Consider the following 18,803-nt stretch of genomic DNA (forward strand, 5'->3'; position numbering starts at 1 on the left):
GAGGCTGCGCTCTCTAGGGACTGACTGAGGCTGCGCTCTCCAGGGACTGACTGAGGCTGTGCTCTCCAGGGACTGACTGAGGCTGTGCTCTCTAGGGACTGACTGAGGCTGTGCTCTCTAGGGACTGACTGAGGCTGTGCTCTCCAGGGACTGACTGAGGCTGTGCTCTCCAGGGACTGACTGAGGCTGTGCTCTCCAGGGACTGACTGAGGCTGTGCTCTCCAGGGACTGATTGAGGCTGTGCTCTCCAGGGACTGACTGAGGCTGTGCTCTCCAGGGACTGACTGAGGCTGCGCTCTCTAGGGACTGACTGAGGCTGTGCTCTCCAGGGACTGACTGAGGCTGTGCTGTCTAGGGACTGACTGAGACTGTGCTCTCCAGGGACTGACTGAGGCTGTGCTCTCTAGGGACTGACTGAGGCTGCGCTCTCCAGGGACTGACTGAGGCTGCGCTCTCCAGGGACTGACTGAGGCTGTGCTCTCTAGGGACTGACTGAGGCTGTGCTCTCTAGGGACTGACTGAGGCTGTGCTCTCCAGGGACTGACTGAGGCTGTGCTCTCCAGGGACTGACTGAGGCTGTGCTCTCCAGGGACTGACTGAGGCTGTGCTCTCCAGGGACTGATTGAGGCTGTGCTCTCTAGGGACTGACTGAGGCTGTGCTCTCCAGGGACTGACTGAGGCTGTGCTCTCCAGGGACTGACTGAGGCTGTGCTGTCTAGGGACTGACTGAGGCTGTGCTGTCTAGGGACTGACTGAGACTGTGCTCTCCAGGGACTGACTGAGGCTGCGCTCTCCAGGGACTGACTGAGGCTGCGCTCTCCAGGGACTGACTGAGGCTGCGCTCTCTAGGGACTGACTGAGGCTGTGCTCTCTAGGGACTGACTGAGTCTGTGCTCTCCAGGGACTGACTGAGGCTGTGCTCTCCAGGGACTGACTGAGGCTGTGCTCTCCAGGGACTGACTGAGGCTGTGCTCTCCAGGGACTGATTGAGGCTGTGCTCTCTAGGGACTGACTGAGGCTGTGCTCTCCAGGGACTGACTGAGGCTGTGCTCTCCAGGGACTGACTGAGGCTGTGCTCTCCAGGGACTGACTGAGGCTGTGCTCTCCAGGGACTGACTGAGGCTGTGCTCTCCAGGGACTGATTGAGGCTGCGCTCTCCAAGGACTGACTGAGGCTGCGCTCTCTAGGGACTGACTGAGGCTGTGCTCTCCAGGGACTGACTGAGGCTGCGCTCTCTAGGGACTGACTGAGGCTGCGCTCTCTAGGGACTGACTGAGGCTGTGCTCTCCAGGGACTGACTGAGGCTGTGCTGTCTAGGGACTGACTGAGGCTGTGCTGTCTTGGGACTGACTGAGACTGTGCTCTCCAGGGACTGACTGAGGCTGTGCTCTCTAGGGACTGACTGAGGCTGTGCTGTCTAGGGACTGACTGAGGCTGCGCTCTCCAAGGACTGACTGAGGCTGCGCTCTCCAAGGACTGACTGAGGCTGCGCTCTCCAGGGACTGACTGAGGCTGTGCTCTCTAGGGACTGACTGAGGCTGTGCTCTCTAGGGACTGACTGAGGCTGTGCTGTCTAGGGACTGACTGAGGCTGCGCTCTCCAGGGACTGACTGAGGCTGTGCTCTCTAGGGACTGACTGAGGCTGCGCTCTCCAGGGACTGACTGAGGCTGTGCTCTCTAGGGACTCTCTTGGGTAAAAAATTGTGATGTTGCCCAGAAGAGGCCACCGCTGCCGCTCCTCAGTCTTCTCCATGATGGCCGATACAGGTCCCCTATTGGGAATAACAATATTCCTCCTCCAAAAAGAAAACAGAAGCTCAAATATTCATTTGTAGTCAAAATGATATCAATAAAAACTCCGGCTCCACCAGGCAAGCCTCCCATCACAGCGCCAAAAGCGGGGACTTGTGGGATTGGTTCCCAGATAACTTTTGTGTCGCCATAATCGTCCAGACCTGTAGAATCGCAGCACCAGATCGGGGCAACAATGGTGGAATTGGGTTTATTTTATTTTTTTTAGTATTTCAACTCACAAAGGAGTTTTGTGCAAAAAAAAATGATAGGGTGAAAGTAAACTGCAACTTTCAAAACTGCAGCAGCTCCCCACAATGAAGCTTCATGCCCCCCACCAACTGAGAAAGAAAGAAAGAAAGAAAGAGAGAGAGAGAGAGAAAGAGAGAGAGAGAGAAAGAAAGAAAGAAAGAAAGAAAGAAAGAGAAAGAAAGAAAGAAAGAGAAAGAAAGAAAGAAAGAAAGAAAGAAAGAAAGAAAGAGAAAGAAAGAAAGAGAAAGAAAGAGAGAGAAAGAGAAAGAAAGTAAGAAAGAAAGAAAAGGAGAATGAGAGAAAGAAAGAGAAAGAAAGAACGAGAAAGAGAAAGAAAGAAAAAGAGAGGAGAGAAAGAAAGAGAAAGAGAAAAAGAGAGAAAGAAAGAATAAAAGACAGAAAAAGAAAGAGAAAGAAAGAGAGAAAGAAAGAAAGAGAAAAGGAGAAAGAAAGGAAGAACGAGACAGAAAGAAAGAAAGAAAGAAAGAAAGAAAGAAAGAAAGAAAGAAAGAAAGAAAGAAAGAAGGGATAGTAAAAAGGACCGTTTCAGGGTCAGCAGCCGGGCGCACTTTGATCTCCGCTCTGGAGCACACACATTGATCTCTGCGCTGGAGCACACACTTCGATCTCCTCTCTGGAGCATACACTTTGATCTCCGCTCTGGAGCATACACTTTGATCTCAGCTCTGGAGCACACACTTTGATCTCTGCTCTGGAGCACACACTCTGATTTCCGCTCTGGAGCATACACTTTGATCTCCGCTCTGGAGCACACACTTTGATCTCCGCTCTGGAGCACACACTCTCATCTCCGCTCTGGAGCCACACTGTGATCTCCGCTCTGGAGCCACACTGTGATCTCCGATCTGGAGCCACACTGTGATCTCCGCTCTGGAGCCACACTTTGATCTCCGCTCTGGAGCACACACTCTCATCTCCGCTCTGGAGCCACACTGTGATCTCCGCTCTGGAGCCACACTGTGATCTCCGATCTGGAGCCACACTGTGATCTCCGCTCTGGAGCCACACTTTGATCTCCGCTCTGGAGCCACACTGTGATCTCCGCTCTGGAGCCACACTTTGATCTCCGCTCTGGAGCCACACTGTGATCTCCGATCTGGAGCCACACTGTGATCTCCGCTCTGGAGCCACACTTTGATCTCCGCTCTGGAGCCACACTGTGATCTCCGCTCTGGAGCACACACTTCTGTTCCCTTCTCCGCTGCTCCTGTGCTCTGATGACTGTGATTCATTACTATCAGATGATAGACTCGGAGCCGCTCTCATTGCCGGGAGATCGTGACATCATCCGAGCGAGGAGCTGCAGAATCAGCGGCGCCTCCACAGCCACAGTCACAGCTGTCACCGCTCCTGACAGGAGGCTGAGGACGGCGGCGGCGAGAGCGGCGGAGTACACGGGACGTGACTGCACTCAGGGACCGTGCGGAGGAGAGGATCCGGGGCTGTGCATAGCGGAGAAGGACTGTGCAGAGCGGAGAAGGACTGTGCAGAGCGGAGAAGGACTGTGCAGAGCGGAGAAGGACTGTGCAGAGCGGAGAAGGACTGTGCAGAGCAGAGCAGAGAAGGACTGTGCAGAGCAGAGCAGAGCAGGACTGTGTATAGCAGAGCAGGACTGTGCAAAGCAGAGAAGGACTGTGCAGAGCAGAGAAGGACTGTGCAGAGCAGAGAAGGACTGTGCAGAGCAGAGCAGAGAAGGACTGTGCAGAGCAGAGAAGGACTGTGCCGAGCAGAGCAGAGAAGGACTGTGCAGAGCAGAGAAGGACTGTGCAGAGCAGAATAGAGAAGGACTGTGCAGAGCAGAGAAGGACTGTGCAGAGCAGAGCAGAGAAGGACTGTGCAGAGCAGAATAGAGAAGGACTGTGCAGAGCAGAGAAGGACTGTGCATAGCAGAGCAGAGAAGGACTGTGCAGAGCAGAGAAGGACTGTGTAGAGCAGAATAGAGAAGGACTGTGCAGAGCAGAGAAGGACTGTGCAGAGCAGAACAGAGAAGGACTGTGCAGAGCAGAGCAGAGAAGGACTGTGCAGAGCAGAGAAGGACTGTGCAGAGCAGAATAGAGAAGGACTGTGCAGAGCAGAGAAGGACTGTGCAGAGCAGAATAGAGAAGGACTGTGCAGAGCAGAACAGAGAAGGACTGTGCAGAGCAGAGCAGAGAAGGACTGTGCAGAGCAGAGAAGGACTGTGCAGAGCAGAATAGAGAAGGACTGTGCAGAGCAGAGCAGGACTGTGCATAGCAGAGCAGAGCAGGACTGTGCAGAGCAGAGCAGAGAAGGACTGTGCAGAGCAGAGAAGGACTGTGCCGAGCAGAGCAGGACTGTGCAGAGCAGAGCAGAGCAGGACTGTGGATAGCTGAGCAGGATGATTCCCTAAATGTGGAGAAGTGACTTCTGCACCTGAAGAACTAAGAAGATGACAATGACTGGAGGGGTCTTCCGTCTCCCCCTGTACCAAGCCTCGGCCGGAGAAGGTAATGCCGCCTGCACCTATACACTGCGGAGAATGTGGGTTATGCAGCTATTAGTCCTGCATGATCGCCCCCCTTATATAACCTATATGTAGGAGCTTCCCCTGCCTGACACTTTCCGCTCCGCTTGCCTCCACACTGTGTCCTGGACCAGTCGTATTTAACTATTAAAGAGCTGGTTTTCTGCACAGAGCGATGCACAGCCTTACAGGAGTACCAGTCTGACACAATTCATGGTGTATTGTTGTGTTCCATGGGCTTTTACGCAGGACTGCAGGTCACTGTACTGCATTACTGCCATCCAGAGAGGTCTCACTGTGCGCCCAGTCAGCTCTGCTACATCTGGACTTTGTCGCATGCCTCACACTATAGCGCAGAGGGATATTGTACTGCTAGTGAGGGCAATCATTGGGACCCCCAACCAAAACTGCAGTCAAGAGTGGTCTTTTTCGGATGGTCTTTTCAAGAAGATAGCCACACGGTAGCACATTATAAATCTAGTCTGGATAAAGCAACAGTCTTCTCCAAGAGGTGGTCTTCTGGGGGTTTACTTCTCAAGATGGCCAGCTTGCATAATATATGATAGAACATTAAATTTGACCTCAGTAAGGGGGTGGATTTCTCTAAGAAGTGGTCTTCAAGAAGTGATCTACTCAAAGAAGGTGGATAGTGTGCAAAACATATGGTAAAACAATAAATCTGGTCAGTATGACATATATACAATAGAGCATAAAATCTGGTCTGAGTAAGGGGTGATCTTCACAGAAGAGATGGTCATCTAGAGATGGTCTACTCAAAAAGGTGGTCAGTATGCAGAATATCCAATAGAGCATAAAATCTGGTCTGAGTAAGGGGTGATCTTCACAAGAGATGGTCATCTAGAGATGGTCTACTCAAAAAGGTGGTCAGTATGCAAAATATAGGGTAAAACAATCTGGTATGAACAAGAAAGTGGGCTTGTCCAAGAGGTGGTCTTCTGGGGTGGTCTTCTTAAAGAAGGTAGCAGGTATGCATAATGTATGGTAGCATGATAAATCTGGTCAGGATAAGATCTTAATTCTCTCGAAAAGTTGGAGAAGGTCTTTTCAAAGAAGGTGACCATTATGCATAATGTAAGGTAGGATGTGAACTCTGGTCTGGATAAAAGGATAGTTTTCTTCGAAAGGCTGTCTTCTCAATGAAGGAGGCCAGTATGCATCATGTATGGTAGAAGATGAAATCTGGTCTGGATAAGGGGGAGGTTTTCTGAAGAGGTACCTGAATGCCAGAGGTTGATGGAGACTCTGGATTTCCGCTTAATGGGAGTTGACTGCTGAACTCTGAAAGAGTTACTAGGATTGGAATAATCTCTCTGGGAAGGAACATCTCTCTGAGGGCTGTGATATATGGGAAATATTGGAAACTCGAGAAGCAGGATGTTGCATTAATCTTGATTATGATGGACACGCATGGTATATATGTATATATCTAGAGTCTAGGTTCTTCAGTACTGATGACCTTGTTTTCTCCAGGAGTCCACCCCAGCATCTTGGCTACCTCATCATCTTTGAAAACATCAAGAAGGGGGGATGCTGATACAGGTCCAATCAAGTCTACTGCCAGCCGTCCATCTGTCTTCATACAGTGCTCAGCCACCCTGTCCCCCACAAAACCTTCTCCCACCTGCATTCATGACTGACAGACCTTTAATTACTACTGAACAAGACTTGGCCACTGTCAACCACACCAACAAAACCAATTGTGGAGACGGGATCCTGCTATATGGAGACACGGAGAAGATTGTCATTGGGGTTGTGCTGTCCATCATTACAATCTTCACCATAGCTGGCAATGGACTGGTGATCATCTCTGTGTGCATAGTCAAGAAGCTACGACAGCCTTCCAACTACCTGGTGGTGTCCTTGGCGGCTGCAGACCTCTCTGTAGCCATTGCTGTCATGCCTTTTGTCATCATCATGGACTTGGTTGGTGGGAAATGGCTCTTTGGCAAAGTATTCTGCAATGTATTCATAGCCATGGATGTCATGTGCTGCACGGCGTCTATCATGACCCTATGTGTCATCAGTGTGGACAGGTAAGAGGTGTGTGATTCTGGGGTGCCAGAGGGTGGGTGCCCCTGGCTGGTGGGGTCCATGATATGGGTGGCAGGTAACACAGTGTTTAGAAGTATACAATATATCTATAGGGTAAAGTCACAGAAGATTCCACTGTCCTGGTGTGTAAGAATCTCACTATGAACAGCGATGGTTAATTTCCAATTTAACATATGTTCTAGCATGGTAATGATATAGAGGGGCTGAGAGGGGAGATTACGATGGAAGTACATAGAGGGACTGAGGGGAGCGATAACACGATGGAGGTACATAGAGAGGATGAGAGGGGAGATAGTGTGATGGAGGTACATACTGTACATAGAGGAGCTGAGAGGAGAGATAGTGTGATGGAGGTACATACATAGAGGAGCTGAGAGGAGAGATAACACGATGGAGGTGCATACACAGAGGGGCTGAGAGGAGAGTTAGTGTGATGGAGGTACATACATAGAGGGGCTGAGAGGAGAGATAGTGTGGTGGAGGTACATACATAGAGGAGCTGAGAGGAGAGATAGTGTGATGGAGGTACATACATAGAGGAGCTGAGAGGAGAGATAGTGTGATGGAGGTACATACATAGAGGGGCTGAGAGGAGAGATAGTGTGGTGGAGGTACATACATAGAGGAGCTGAGAGGAGAGATAGTGTGATGGAGGTACATACATAGAGAGGCTGAGAGGAGAGATAGTGTGATGGAGGTACATACATAGAGGAGCTGAGAGGAGAGATAGTGTGATGGAGGTACATACATAGAGAGGCTGAGAGGAGAGATAGTGTGATGGAGGTACATACATAGAGGAGCTGAGAGGAGAGATAGTGTGATGGAGGTACATACATAGAGAGGCTGAGAGGAGAGATAGTGTGATGGAGGTACATACATAGAGAGGCTGAGAGGAGAGATAGTGTGATGGAGGTACATACATAGAGAGGCTGAGAGGAGAGATAGTGTGATGGAGGTACATACATAGAGGAGCTGAGAGGAGAGATAGTGTGATGGAGGTACATACATAGAGGGGCAGAGAGGATAGATAGTGTGGTGGAGGTACATACATAGAGGAGCTGAGAGGAGAGATAGTGTGATGGAGGTACATACATAGAGAGGCTGAGAGGAGAGATAGTGTGATGGAGGTACATACATAGAGGAGCTGAGAGGAGAGATAGTGTGATGGAGGTACATACATAGAGAGGCTGAGAGGAGAGATAGTGTGATGGAGGTACGTACATAGAGGGGCAGAGAGGATAGATAGTGTGATGGAGGTACATACATAGAGAGGCTGAGAGGAGAGATAGTGTGATGGAGGTACATACATAGAGGAGCTGAGAGGAGAGATAGTGTGATGGAGGTACATACATAGAGGAGCTGAGAGGAGAGATAGTGTGATGGAGGTACATACATAGAGGAGCTGAGAGGAGAGATAGTGTGATGGAGGTACATACATAGAGGGGCTGAGAGGAGAGATAGTGTGATGGAGGTACATACATAGAGGGGCTGAGAGGAGAGATAGTGTGATGGAGGTACATACATAGAGGGGCTGAGAGGAGAGATAGTGTGATGGAGGTACATACATAGAGAGGCTGAGAGGAGAGATAGTGTGATGGAGGTACATACATAGAGGAGCTGAGAGGAGAGATAGTGTGATGGAGGTACATACATAGAGGAGCTGAGAGGAGAGATAGTGTGATGGAGGTACATACATAGAGGGACTGAGAGGAGAGATAGTGTGATGGAGGTACATACCTAGAGGGGCTGAGAGGAGAGATAGTGTGATGGAGGTACATACCTAGAGGGGCTGAGAGGAGAGATGTGATGGAGGTACATACATAGAGGAGCTGAGAGGAGAGATAGTGTGATGGAGGTACATACCTAGAGGGGCTGAGAGGAGAGATAGTGTGATGGAGGTACATACATAGAGGGACTGAGAGGAGAGATAGTGTGATGGAGGTACATACATAGAGGAGCTGAGAGGAGAGATGTGATGGAGGTACATACATAGAGGAGCTGAGAGGAGAGATAGTGTGATGGAGGTACATACCTAGAGGGGCTGAGAGGAGAGATAGTGTGATGGAGGTACATACATAGAGGAGCTGAGAGGAGAGATAGTGTGGTGGAGGTACATACATAGAGGGGCAGAGAGGAGAGATAGTGTGATGGAGGTACATACATAGAGGGACTGAGAGGAGAGATAGTGTGATGGAGGTACATACATAGAGGAGCTGAGAGGAGAGATATTGTGGTGGAGGTACATACATAGAGGAGCTGAGAGGAGAGATAGTGTGATGGAGGTACATACATAGAGGGGCTGAGAGGAGAGATAGTGTGGTGGAGGTACATACATAGAGGGGCAGAGAGGAGAGATAGTGTGCTGGAGGTACATGCATAGAGGGGTGGAGAGGAGAGATAGTGTGGTGGAGGTACATACATAGAAAGGCTGAGAGGAGAGATAGTGTGATGGAGGTACATACATAGAGGGGCTGAGAGGAGAGATAGTGTGATGGAGGTACATACATAGAGGGACTGAGAGGAGAGATAGTGTGATGGAGGTACATACATAGAGGAGCTGAGAGGAGAGATATTGTGGTGGAGGTACATACATAGAGGAGCTGAGAGGAGAGATAGTGTGATGGAGGTACATACCTAGAGGGGCTGAGAGGAGAGATAGTGTGATGGAGGTACATACATAGAGGAGCTGAGAGGAGAGATAGTGTGGTGGAGGTACATACATAGAGGGGCAGAGAGGAGAGATAGTGTGATGGAGGTACATACATAGAGGGACTGAGAGGAGAGATAGTGTGATGGAGGTACATACATAGAGGAGCTGAGAGGAGAGATATTGTGGTGGAGGTACATACATAGAGGAGCTGAGAGGAGAGATAGTGTGATGGAGGTACATACATAGAGGGGCTGAGAGGAGAGATAGTGTGGTGGAGGTACATACATAGAGGGGCAGAGAGGAGAGATAGTGTGCTGGAGGTACATGCATAGAGGGGTGGAGAGGAGAGATAGTGTGGTGGAGGTACATACATAGAGAGGCTGAGAGGAGAGATAGTGTGATGGAGGTACATACATAGAGGGGCTGAGAGGAGAGATAGTGTGATGGAGGTACATACATAGAGGGACTGAGAGGAGAGATAGTGTGATGGAGGTACATACATAGAGGAGCTGAGAGGAGAGATATTGTGGTGGAGGTACATACATAGAGGAGCTGAGAGGAGAGATAGTGTGATGGAGGTACATACATAGAGGGGCAGAGAGGAGAGATAGTGTGATGGAGGTACATACATAGAGGAGCTGAGAGGAGAGATGTGATGGAGGTACATACATAGAGGAGCTGAGAGGAGAGATAGTGTGATGGAGGTACATACCTAGAGGAGCTGAGAGGAGAGATATTGTGGTGGAGGTACATACATAGAGGAGCTGAGAGGAGAGATAGTGTGATGGAGGTACATACATAGAGGGGCTGAGAGGAGAGATAGTGTGGTGGAGGTACATACATAGAGGGGCAGAGAGGAGAGATAGTGTGCTGGAGGTACATGCATAGAGGGGTGGAGAGGAGAGATAGTGTGGTGGAGGTACATACATAGAGAGGCTGAGAGGAGAGATAGTGTGATGGAGGTACATACATAGAGGGACTGAGAGGAGAGATAGTGTGATGGAGGTACATACATAGAAGAGCTGAGAGGAGAGATATTGTGGTGGAGGTACATACATAGAGGAGCTGAGAGGAGAGATAGTGTGATGGAGGTACATACATAGAGGGGCAGAGAGGAGAGATAGTGTGATGGAGGTACATACATAGAGGAGCTGAGAGGAGAGATGTGATGGAGGTACATACATAGAGGAGCTGAGAGGAGAGATAGTGTGATGGAGGTACATACATAGAGGAGCTGAGAGGAGAGATAGTGTGATGGAGGTACATACCTAGAGGGGCTGAGAGGAGAGATAGTGTGATGGAGGTACATACATAGAGGAGCTGAGAGGAGAGATAGTGTGGTGGAGGTACATACATAGAGGGGCAGAGAGGAGAGATAGTGTGGTGGAGGTACATACATAGAGGAGCTGAGAGGAGAGATAGTGTGGTGGAGGTACATACATAGAGGAGCTGAGAGGAGAGATAGTGTGATGGAGGTACATACATAGAGGAGCTGAGAGGAGAGATAGTGTGATGGAGGTACATACATAGAGGAGCTGAGAGGAGAGATAGTGTGATGGAGGTACATACATAGAGGGGCTGAGAGGAGAGATGTGATGGAGGTACATACCTAGAGGGGCTGAGAGGAGAGATAGTGTGATGGAGGTACATACATAGAGGAGCTGAGAGGAGAGATGTGATGGAGGTACATACCTAGAGGGGCTGAGAGGAGAGATAGTGTGATGGAGGTACATACATAGAGGAGCTGAGAGGAGAGATAGTGTGGTGGAGGTACATACACAGAGGGGCAGAGAGGATAGATAGTGTGATGGAGGTACATGCATAGAGGAGCTGAGAGGAGAGATAGTGTGATGGAGGTACATACATAGAGGGGCTGAGAGGAGAGATAGTGTGATGGAGGTACATGCATAGAGGAGCTGAGAGGAGAGATGTGATGGAAGTACATACATAGAGGAGCTGAGAGGAGAGATAGTGTGATGGAGGTACATACATAGAGGAGCTGAGAGGAGAGATGTGATGGAGGTACATACATAGAGGAGCTGAGAGGAGAGATAGTGTGATGGAGGTACATACATAGAGGAGCTGAGAGGAGAGATAGTGTGATGGAGGTACATGCATAGAGGAGCTGAGAGGAGAGATAGTGTGATGGAGGTACATACATAGAGAGGCTGAGAGGAGAGATAGTGTGATGGAGGTACATACATAGAGGAGCTGAGAGGAGAGATAGTGTGATGGAGGTACATACATAGAGGAGCTGAGAGGAGAGATAGTGTGATGGAGGTACATACATAGAGGGGCTGAGAGGAGAGATGTGATGGAGGTACATACCTAGAGGGGCTGAGAGGAGAGATAGTGTGATGGAGGTACATACATAGAGGAGCTGAGAGGAGAGATGTGATGGAGGTACATACCTAGAGGGGCTGAGAGGAGAGATAGTGTGATGGAGGTACATACATAGAGGAGCTGAGAGGAGAGATAGTGTGGTGGAGGTACATACACAGAGGGGCAGAGAGGATAGATAGTGTGATGGAGGTACATGCATAGAGGAGCTGAGAGGAGAGATAGTGTGATGGAGGTACATACATAGAGGGGCTGAGAGGAGAGATAGTGTGATGGAGGTACATGCATAGAGGAGCTGAGAGGAGAGATGTGATGGAGGTACATACATAGAGGAGCTGAGAGGAGAGATAGTGTGATGGAGGTACATGCATAGAGGAGCTGAGAGGAGAGATAGTGTGATGGAGGTACATACATAGAGAGGCTGAGAGGAGAGATGTGATGGAGGTACATACATAGAGGAGCTGAGAGGAGAGATGTGATGGAGGTACATACATAGAGGAGCTGAGACGAGAGATGTGATGGAGACAAGTACATAGAGGGGCTGAGAGGAAAGATAACACGACGGAGGTACATACATAGAGGAGCTGAGAGGAGAGATAACACGACGGAGGTATATACATAGAGGGGCTGAGAGGAGAGAACTTGATGGAGTTAGATGTATGTCACTGAGGAGAATGCATACTTACATGAGAAATACAGGTACTAGATATAAGATAGATGGATAGATAGATAAAAGAGATAAATTCTTGTAACATAGATTAATAGATAGATAATATAGGATGATAGATAATAGATAGATGATAGATAATATAGGAAAAATGGAAACAGCACACAATCATAGAAAAGGTAGTTTTAATGACCCATCATGCGACGTTTCAGCTCTGCGTGTGAGCCTTCTTCAAGCCCAATAAAGTCCACTTATATTTGTGCTAAAACCTGGAGTGCTGGCTTCCATTTTTTTGGTCCCTAGATAGATAATAGATAGATAATAGATAGATAATAGATAGATAGATAATAGATAGATGATAGATAATAGAGATGTTCTGTGTGACGGTGACCTGTACAGTACGAGTCGCCCTTTGTCACATCCATTTTTGCGCTCGTTCCTGTAGTTGTTGTTCGCCGGCTCCTTCTTTCCTCTGTGATTTGCAGGGATTCTGTGATATATCTTGTACATTTCCTCCTTTTCTTATATTGTTGCCTCTTCTTTGATTATCACACACTTTCCCAGAAGAGCCCTACACCCTATAACCCCCCATCGATCCCAGATCTACAATCACTCCCATCATTGTGATGTCATACTACCACCCTTATCCGAGACTACAGAATGTGTGTAGTAGGACACACGCAGGGAAGTTGTCTCGGCCCCCCAGCCCTATAACTAGGGGATCCCACAGTGACGGGGGCCGGGGGTCCCGCATAGCACTGGCCACCAGCATTCTGTTACAGTCAGCTATTGTTCCCTGTTATCAACCATCTCACAGACTCATTGTTGTGCTATAATAGGACATTGCCTGTGATCCTCTAAATACATATGCATGAAGGATATTACTGCAACGAGCCCTCTGTGAGAAATGTCATACCCACAATACATCATCCTGGCCCCGGGATTGGCATTTGCATAATTAAATCAAGTCCTTAGTTGTATCTAAATCTAATGAAAAACCTGTATCCACATTTTCTGAGCAACGCAAAGGGTGATGTTGGCGCCCCCTCCTGGCGCCCAGCAGAAGTGACAATGCCCGGCTGGCTGCACCTGTGGATGTGCGCTGCTGGTGTTTGTATTGTGTGTATGTAAAGCATGGCGCCCGCAGCAAACATTGCCTGTAATGTCAGTATCCGGCATGCGGGTATCTCACCTTCTGTTTTATCAATTTCATTTTGTGTCATAAATGTCGAAAAAAATCTGTTGCCTCCTGGAAACCATCAACAAGCAGGTTCAGTGTTCCTAAAGAATATCCTGTACACCTCACAGTGAGTGACGGACCCCACCATCCATTCTCACAATGACTATTATTATCCACACTGTGTAACAGCAATGTAGCTCTCGTTAGGCTCTGTGCACACGTTGCGGATTCCTATAAAGGAGCAGGAGTAAAACGCTGCGAATTCCGCACGAAGAATTGACATGCTGCGGAAAATAAACCGCAACATTTCTGCACGGAATGTTCCGCAGCATGTGCACTGCGGATTTGGTTTTCCATAGGTTTACATGGTACTGTACACTGCATGGATAACTGCTGCAGATCCACAACGTGTGCACATAGCCTTAGCAACTTGTTGTTGGTTTCCGGGAAGTAACAATATTTTACTGACACAGTAAATAATTAAATAGCGCTTCAGTTATACAATATTATGTAAGGAAGACTATGTATAAGATGCGGTGATTCCATGAACACATGCGGAATCACTGCGAATACGATTTTCCTTCAACTCTGACCAAGTTTCCTGTGCCTTTGTAGCTCACACATCCCCAAAACATCAGTGATCCACCTCCATGCTTTACAGTAGGAATGGCGTTCCTTCATCATACACCTTGTTGACCTCTCTCCAAATGTAACGTTTATTGTTGTGGCCAAAAAGTTCAGTTTTGGTCTCATCACTCCAAATTACCTTGTTCCATAAGTTTTGAGGCTTGTCTCTGTGCTGTTTTGCATATTGTAGGTGAGATACTTTGTGGCATTTGTGCAGTAATGGCTTTCTTCTGACGTCTCGACCGTGCAAGCCATTTTTCTTCAAGTTCCTCCTTATTGTGCATCTTGAAACAGCCACACCGCTAGTTTTCAGAGAGTCCAGTATTTCAGCTGATGTTATTTGTGGGTTTTTCTTTGCATCCTGAACAATTTTCCTGGCAGTTGTGGATGACATTTTTTTGGTCTACCTGACCGTGGTTTTATTTTTACAGAGCCTCTGATTATACATTTGTTAATCACAGTGTGAACGCTGCTGACTGGAATTATCAATTCCTTGCATATCTTTTTGTATCCCTTTCCTGTTTTATACAGTTCATCTACCTTTTCCCGTAGATTCGTTAACAATTCTTTAGGTTTCCCCATGACTCACAATCCAGAAAGGTCAGTGGCTGGATGAAAGATGCACGAGTCTGTCTGGATCCCAGAAACTCACTCAGCTTTTATGCACACACACTGATTACAAGCAAACAGGTTACAGGTGACGATGTTACCTTTAGTAGCCATTCACACCCATTTGTGTCAGCTTCTGTGCATGTTATCCGGCCAAAATCACCAGGGGACGTGAACTTTTGATCAGGGTCATTTGGATGTTTTGGGTTGTCATTATGATTTAAAAAGAGAAAACACAGTAGTTTGACAATAAATGGCTTCACTCAACCACTAACCATGAGTGGATGAAAAGTTTTGGTGTTATCATTCATATTCTGTGAAAAAAGGCAAAGAACGCAAAAATTCTGCCGGGGTATGTAAACTTTTGAGCCCAACTGTATGTGTATAGTATGTATAAATGTGTACAGTACAGACCAAAAGTTTGGACACACCTTCTCATTTAAAGATTTTTCTGTATTTTCATGACTATGAAAATTGTACATTCACACTGAAGGCATCAAAACTATGAATTAACACATGTGGAATTATATACTTAACAAAAAAGGGTGAAACAACTGAAAATATGTCTTATATTCTAGGTTCTTCAAAGTAGCCACCTTGTGCTTTGATGACTGCTTTGCACACTCTTAAATATGCAAATTGCCTCTTCTGAGAAAAAGAGGACTTAACTCTATAGCGCCACCTGTTGGAAGTAGCAATCCTACAAGTCACAATCAACCCTCTAACGAGTCGTACAATATGACTTAGGCCGGAGTCACACTACAGCGAGATACGGCCGAGTCTCGCAGGTTAAAACCAAGCTCTGGCACCGGCACTCCGGAGCGGAGCGTGCGGCTCCATGTATTGCTATTTGGCCGCACGCTCCACTCCAGAGTGCCGGTGCCAGAGCTTGGTTTTAACCTGCGAGACTCGGCCGTATCTCGCTGTGTGTGATCCCGGCCTTAGGATAAAAGCCAAATCAGTATCTCAATTCGCAGACACGGTGTTTCGGGCTGTTGGCCCTCGTCAGTGCGAAGCATGAGAACTGATTTGGCTAGGTGAGAGGCTCTGGACTGGGGTCTAAGGGGTATCATTTCTCCTTATGGAGAGTGACATACCATCTCTGGCTTGTCAAGGTAAGGAGGCTTATTTGCCGTACAATGCTCCTCTGGGAAAATAAATATGCAAATTGCCTCTTCTGAGAAAAAGAGGACTCTTGGCATTCTCTTGATGAGCTTCAAGAGGTAGTCACCGGGAATGGTTTTCACTTCACAGGTGTGCCCTGTCAGGTTTAATAAGTGGGATTTCTTGCCTTATAAATGGTGTTAGGACCATCAGTTGTGTTGAGCAGAAATCTGGTGGATACACAGCTGATAGTCCTACTGAATAGACTGTTAGCTGCTTTTTTCTTGCCATAATACAAATTCTAAGTAAAGAAAAACGAGTGGCCATCATTACTTTAAGAAATGAAGGTCAGTCAGTCCCAAAAATTGGGAAAACTTTGAAAGTGTCCCCTAGTGCAGTGGCAAAAACCATCAAGCGCTACAAAGAAACTGGCTCACATGAGGACCGCCCCAGGAAAGGAAGACCAAGAGTCACCTCTGCTTCTGAGGATAAGTTTATCCAAGTCATCAGCCTCAGAAATCGCAGGTTAACAGCAGCTCAGATTAGAGACCAGGTCAATGCCACACAGAGTTCTAGCAGCAGACATCTCTACAACAACTGTTAAGAGGAGACTTTGTCCAGCAGGTCTTCATGGTAAAATAAATGCTAGGAAACCACTGCTAAGGACAGGCAACAAGCAGAAGAGACTTGTCTGGGCTAAAGAACACAAGGAATGGACATTAGACCAGTGGAAATCTGTGCTTTGGTCTGATGAGTCCAAATTTGAGATCTTTGGTTCCAACCACCGTGTCTTTGTGTGAAGCAGAAAAGGTGAACGGATGGACTCTACATGCCTGGTTCCCACCGTGAAGCATGGAGGAGGAGGTGTGATGGTGTGGGGGTGCTTTGCTGGTGACACTGTTGGGGATTTATTCAAAACTGAAGACATACTGAACCAGCATGGCTACCACAGCATCTTGCAGCGGCATGCTATTCCATCCGGGTTGCGTTTAGTTGGACCATCATTTATTTTTCAACAAGACAATGACCCAAACACAGCCTGGAGGTCTGTGTAAGGGCTATTTGACCAAGAAGGAGAGTGATGGGGTGCTACGCCAGATGACCTGGCCTCCACAGTCACCAGACCTGAACCCAATCGAGATGGATGGGGTGAGCTGGACCGCAGAGTGAAGGCAAAAGGGCCAACAAGTGCTAAGCATCTCTGGGAACTCCTTCAAGATTGTTGGAAGACCATTCCCGGTGACTACCTCTTGAAGCTCATCAAGAGAATGCCAAGAGTGTGCAAAGCAGTCATCAAAGCAAAAGGTGGCTACTTTGAAGAACCTAGAATATAAGACATATTTTTACTTGTTTCACACTTTTTTGTTAAGTATATAATTCCACATGTGTTAATTCTTAGTTTTGATGCCTTCAGAGTGAATGTACAATTTTCATAGTCATGAAAATACTATGTAGAAGTGTGTAAATTATTAGATGAATGAATATAAGAATGAATGTGTATGAATGTGTAGATAAGGGTATATTTGTGTATAAAGGTGAGAGTATGAGCGTGTATGTGTATGTATGCATGTGTGATAAGGCACTTAAGAGTAAAAGTGAAATGGGGACATAACATGTAAGAGGAGAGATAATAAAATAGAGGTAGAGAGACCAAAAGAGTGTGAGGTATAAACAATGATGAATAATTATCAAGGGGAGAGGGATGGAGGAAGGAGGAGAGACCTGAGAGGAAGAGACTGAAGTAATGGGGAGAGAGGGGAGTGAGGGAGGAGAATTGAGAGAAGAAAGAAGTGAGAGGAGAGAAGAGAGAACGGAGAAGTAAGAGAGAAAGGAGAGAAGTAAGAGAGAGGAGAGAAGAGAGAGGAGAGAAGAGAGAGGAGAGAAGTAAGAGAGGAAAGAAGTGAGCAGAGAAGCGAGAGAGAAGTAAAAGAGAGGACAGAAGTAAGAGAGAGGAGAAAAGAGAGAGGAGAGAAGTAAGAGAGAGGAAAGAAGTGAGAGGAGAGAAGTAAGAGACAGGAGAGAAGAGAGAGGAGAGAATTAAGAGACGAAAGAAGTGAGAGGAGAGAAGTGAGAGGAGAGAAGTAAGAGGAGAAAAGAGCGAGAGGAGAGCATTTAGAAATAAAAAGGAGAGAAGAGAGGAGAGAAGTAAGAAAAAGGAGAGAGGAGAGAGATGTAAGGGAAGAGAGCTCGAAGCGAGAGGTGAAAGATATCAGAGGGGATAGATGTAAAGAAGCAAAGAGGAACTGAAAGGAAAGAAGAGAAAGAGGAGAGATGAAAGGCGTGTGAGATATAAGGTAGAGGACAGAGATGTAAGAAAAAAGGAGACAGTAAAGGGGAGAAATAAATGTAGATAAAAGGATGGAGAGGTAAAAAAGAGAGGAATGATAAAGAAAAAAGAGACGTTAGAGAGGAGAGAGGCATGGAAGAGAGGAGGAGAAAGAGCTACGAAGAGGACAGAGATGGGAGAGAAGAGAGGAAGGAGACAAAGAGAGAGAAATCAGTCATATTAAAGATATAAAAGAAAGAGGCAGGGGAGAGATATGTAAAAGAGGACTGAGCGATTGAAGAGAGATGACATAGATGTGAGAGAAGGTGGAGATAAGTATGATAGATGTGAGAGATAAAGTGAGAGTTGTATGAAAAGAGATGTAAGGGAGGAAAGAGAACTGAGATTGGAGAGATAAGTGAAAGGGAGGGAGAGATGTAAGAGACTCAAAAGAGAGACTTTAGAAGACAGAGATATAAGAGAGGGGGAGAGATGTAACACAGAAGTGATGGCACAAAGAGACAGAGACATGTGGAGAGAGCAAAATGAAGGCAAGTAGAGAGTGAAAGATTTTGACAGGAAGAGAGGCAGAGAAGCAGAAGGAAAGGAAGAGTGTGTTCACACAGCTGGGAATGTGTACGGATTATGATACATAATCTGCTCCAAAATCTGGGGTTGAGGGGAGAGGGATGTGAGAGAGGGGAGAGGGATGTGAGAGAGGGGAGAGGGAAGTGAGAGTGG

At 47.3% G+C, this 18,803-nt stretch overlaps 1 protein-coding gene across 2 annotated transcripts in view; it reads left to right on the forward strand.

The window, feature by feature from the left end:
- The first annotated feature begins 3,397 nt into the window (after window positions 1-3,397).
- Window positions 3,398-18,803, forward strand: part of LOC143793390 (5-hydroxytryptamine receptor 7) — a 66,240-nt gene continuing 50,834 nt past the window's right edge. The window contains exons 1-2 of one of the 2 annotated variants that reach the window (XM_077280309.1): window positions 3,398-4,529; window positions 6,038-6,600. In XM_077280309.1, the coding sequence (XP_077136424.1) occupies window positions 6,095-6,600 (506 nt within the window). In that variant the 5' untranslated portion in view covers window positions 3,398-4,529; window positions 6,038-6,094. Of the gene's footprint in view, window positions 4,530-5,059; window positions 5,229-6,037; window positions 6,601-18,803 lie in introns of those variants that run through there. The other variant, XM_077280308.1, reaches the window with a different exon arrangement.

Source organism: Ranitomeya variabilis, chromosome 1, assembly GCF_051348905.1.
Source record: "Ranitomeya variabilis isolate aRanVar5 chromosome 1, aRanVar5.hap1, whole genome shotgun sequence".
Classification (NCBI taxonomy): domain Eukaryota; kingdom Metazoa; phylum Chordata; class Amphibia; order Anura; family Dendrobatidae; genus Ranitomeya; species Ranitomeya variabilis.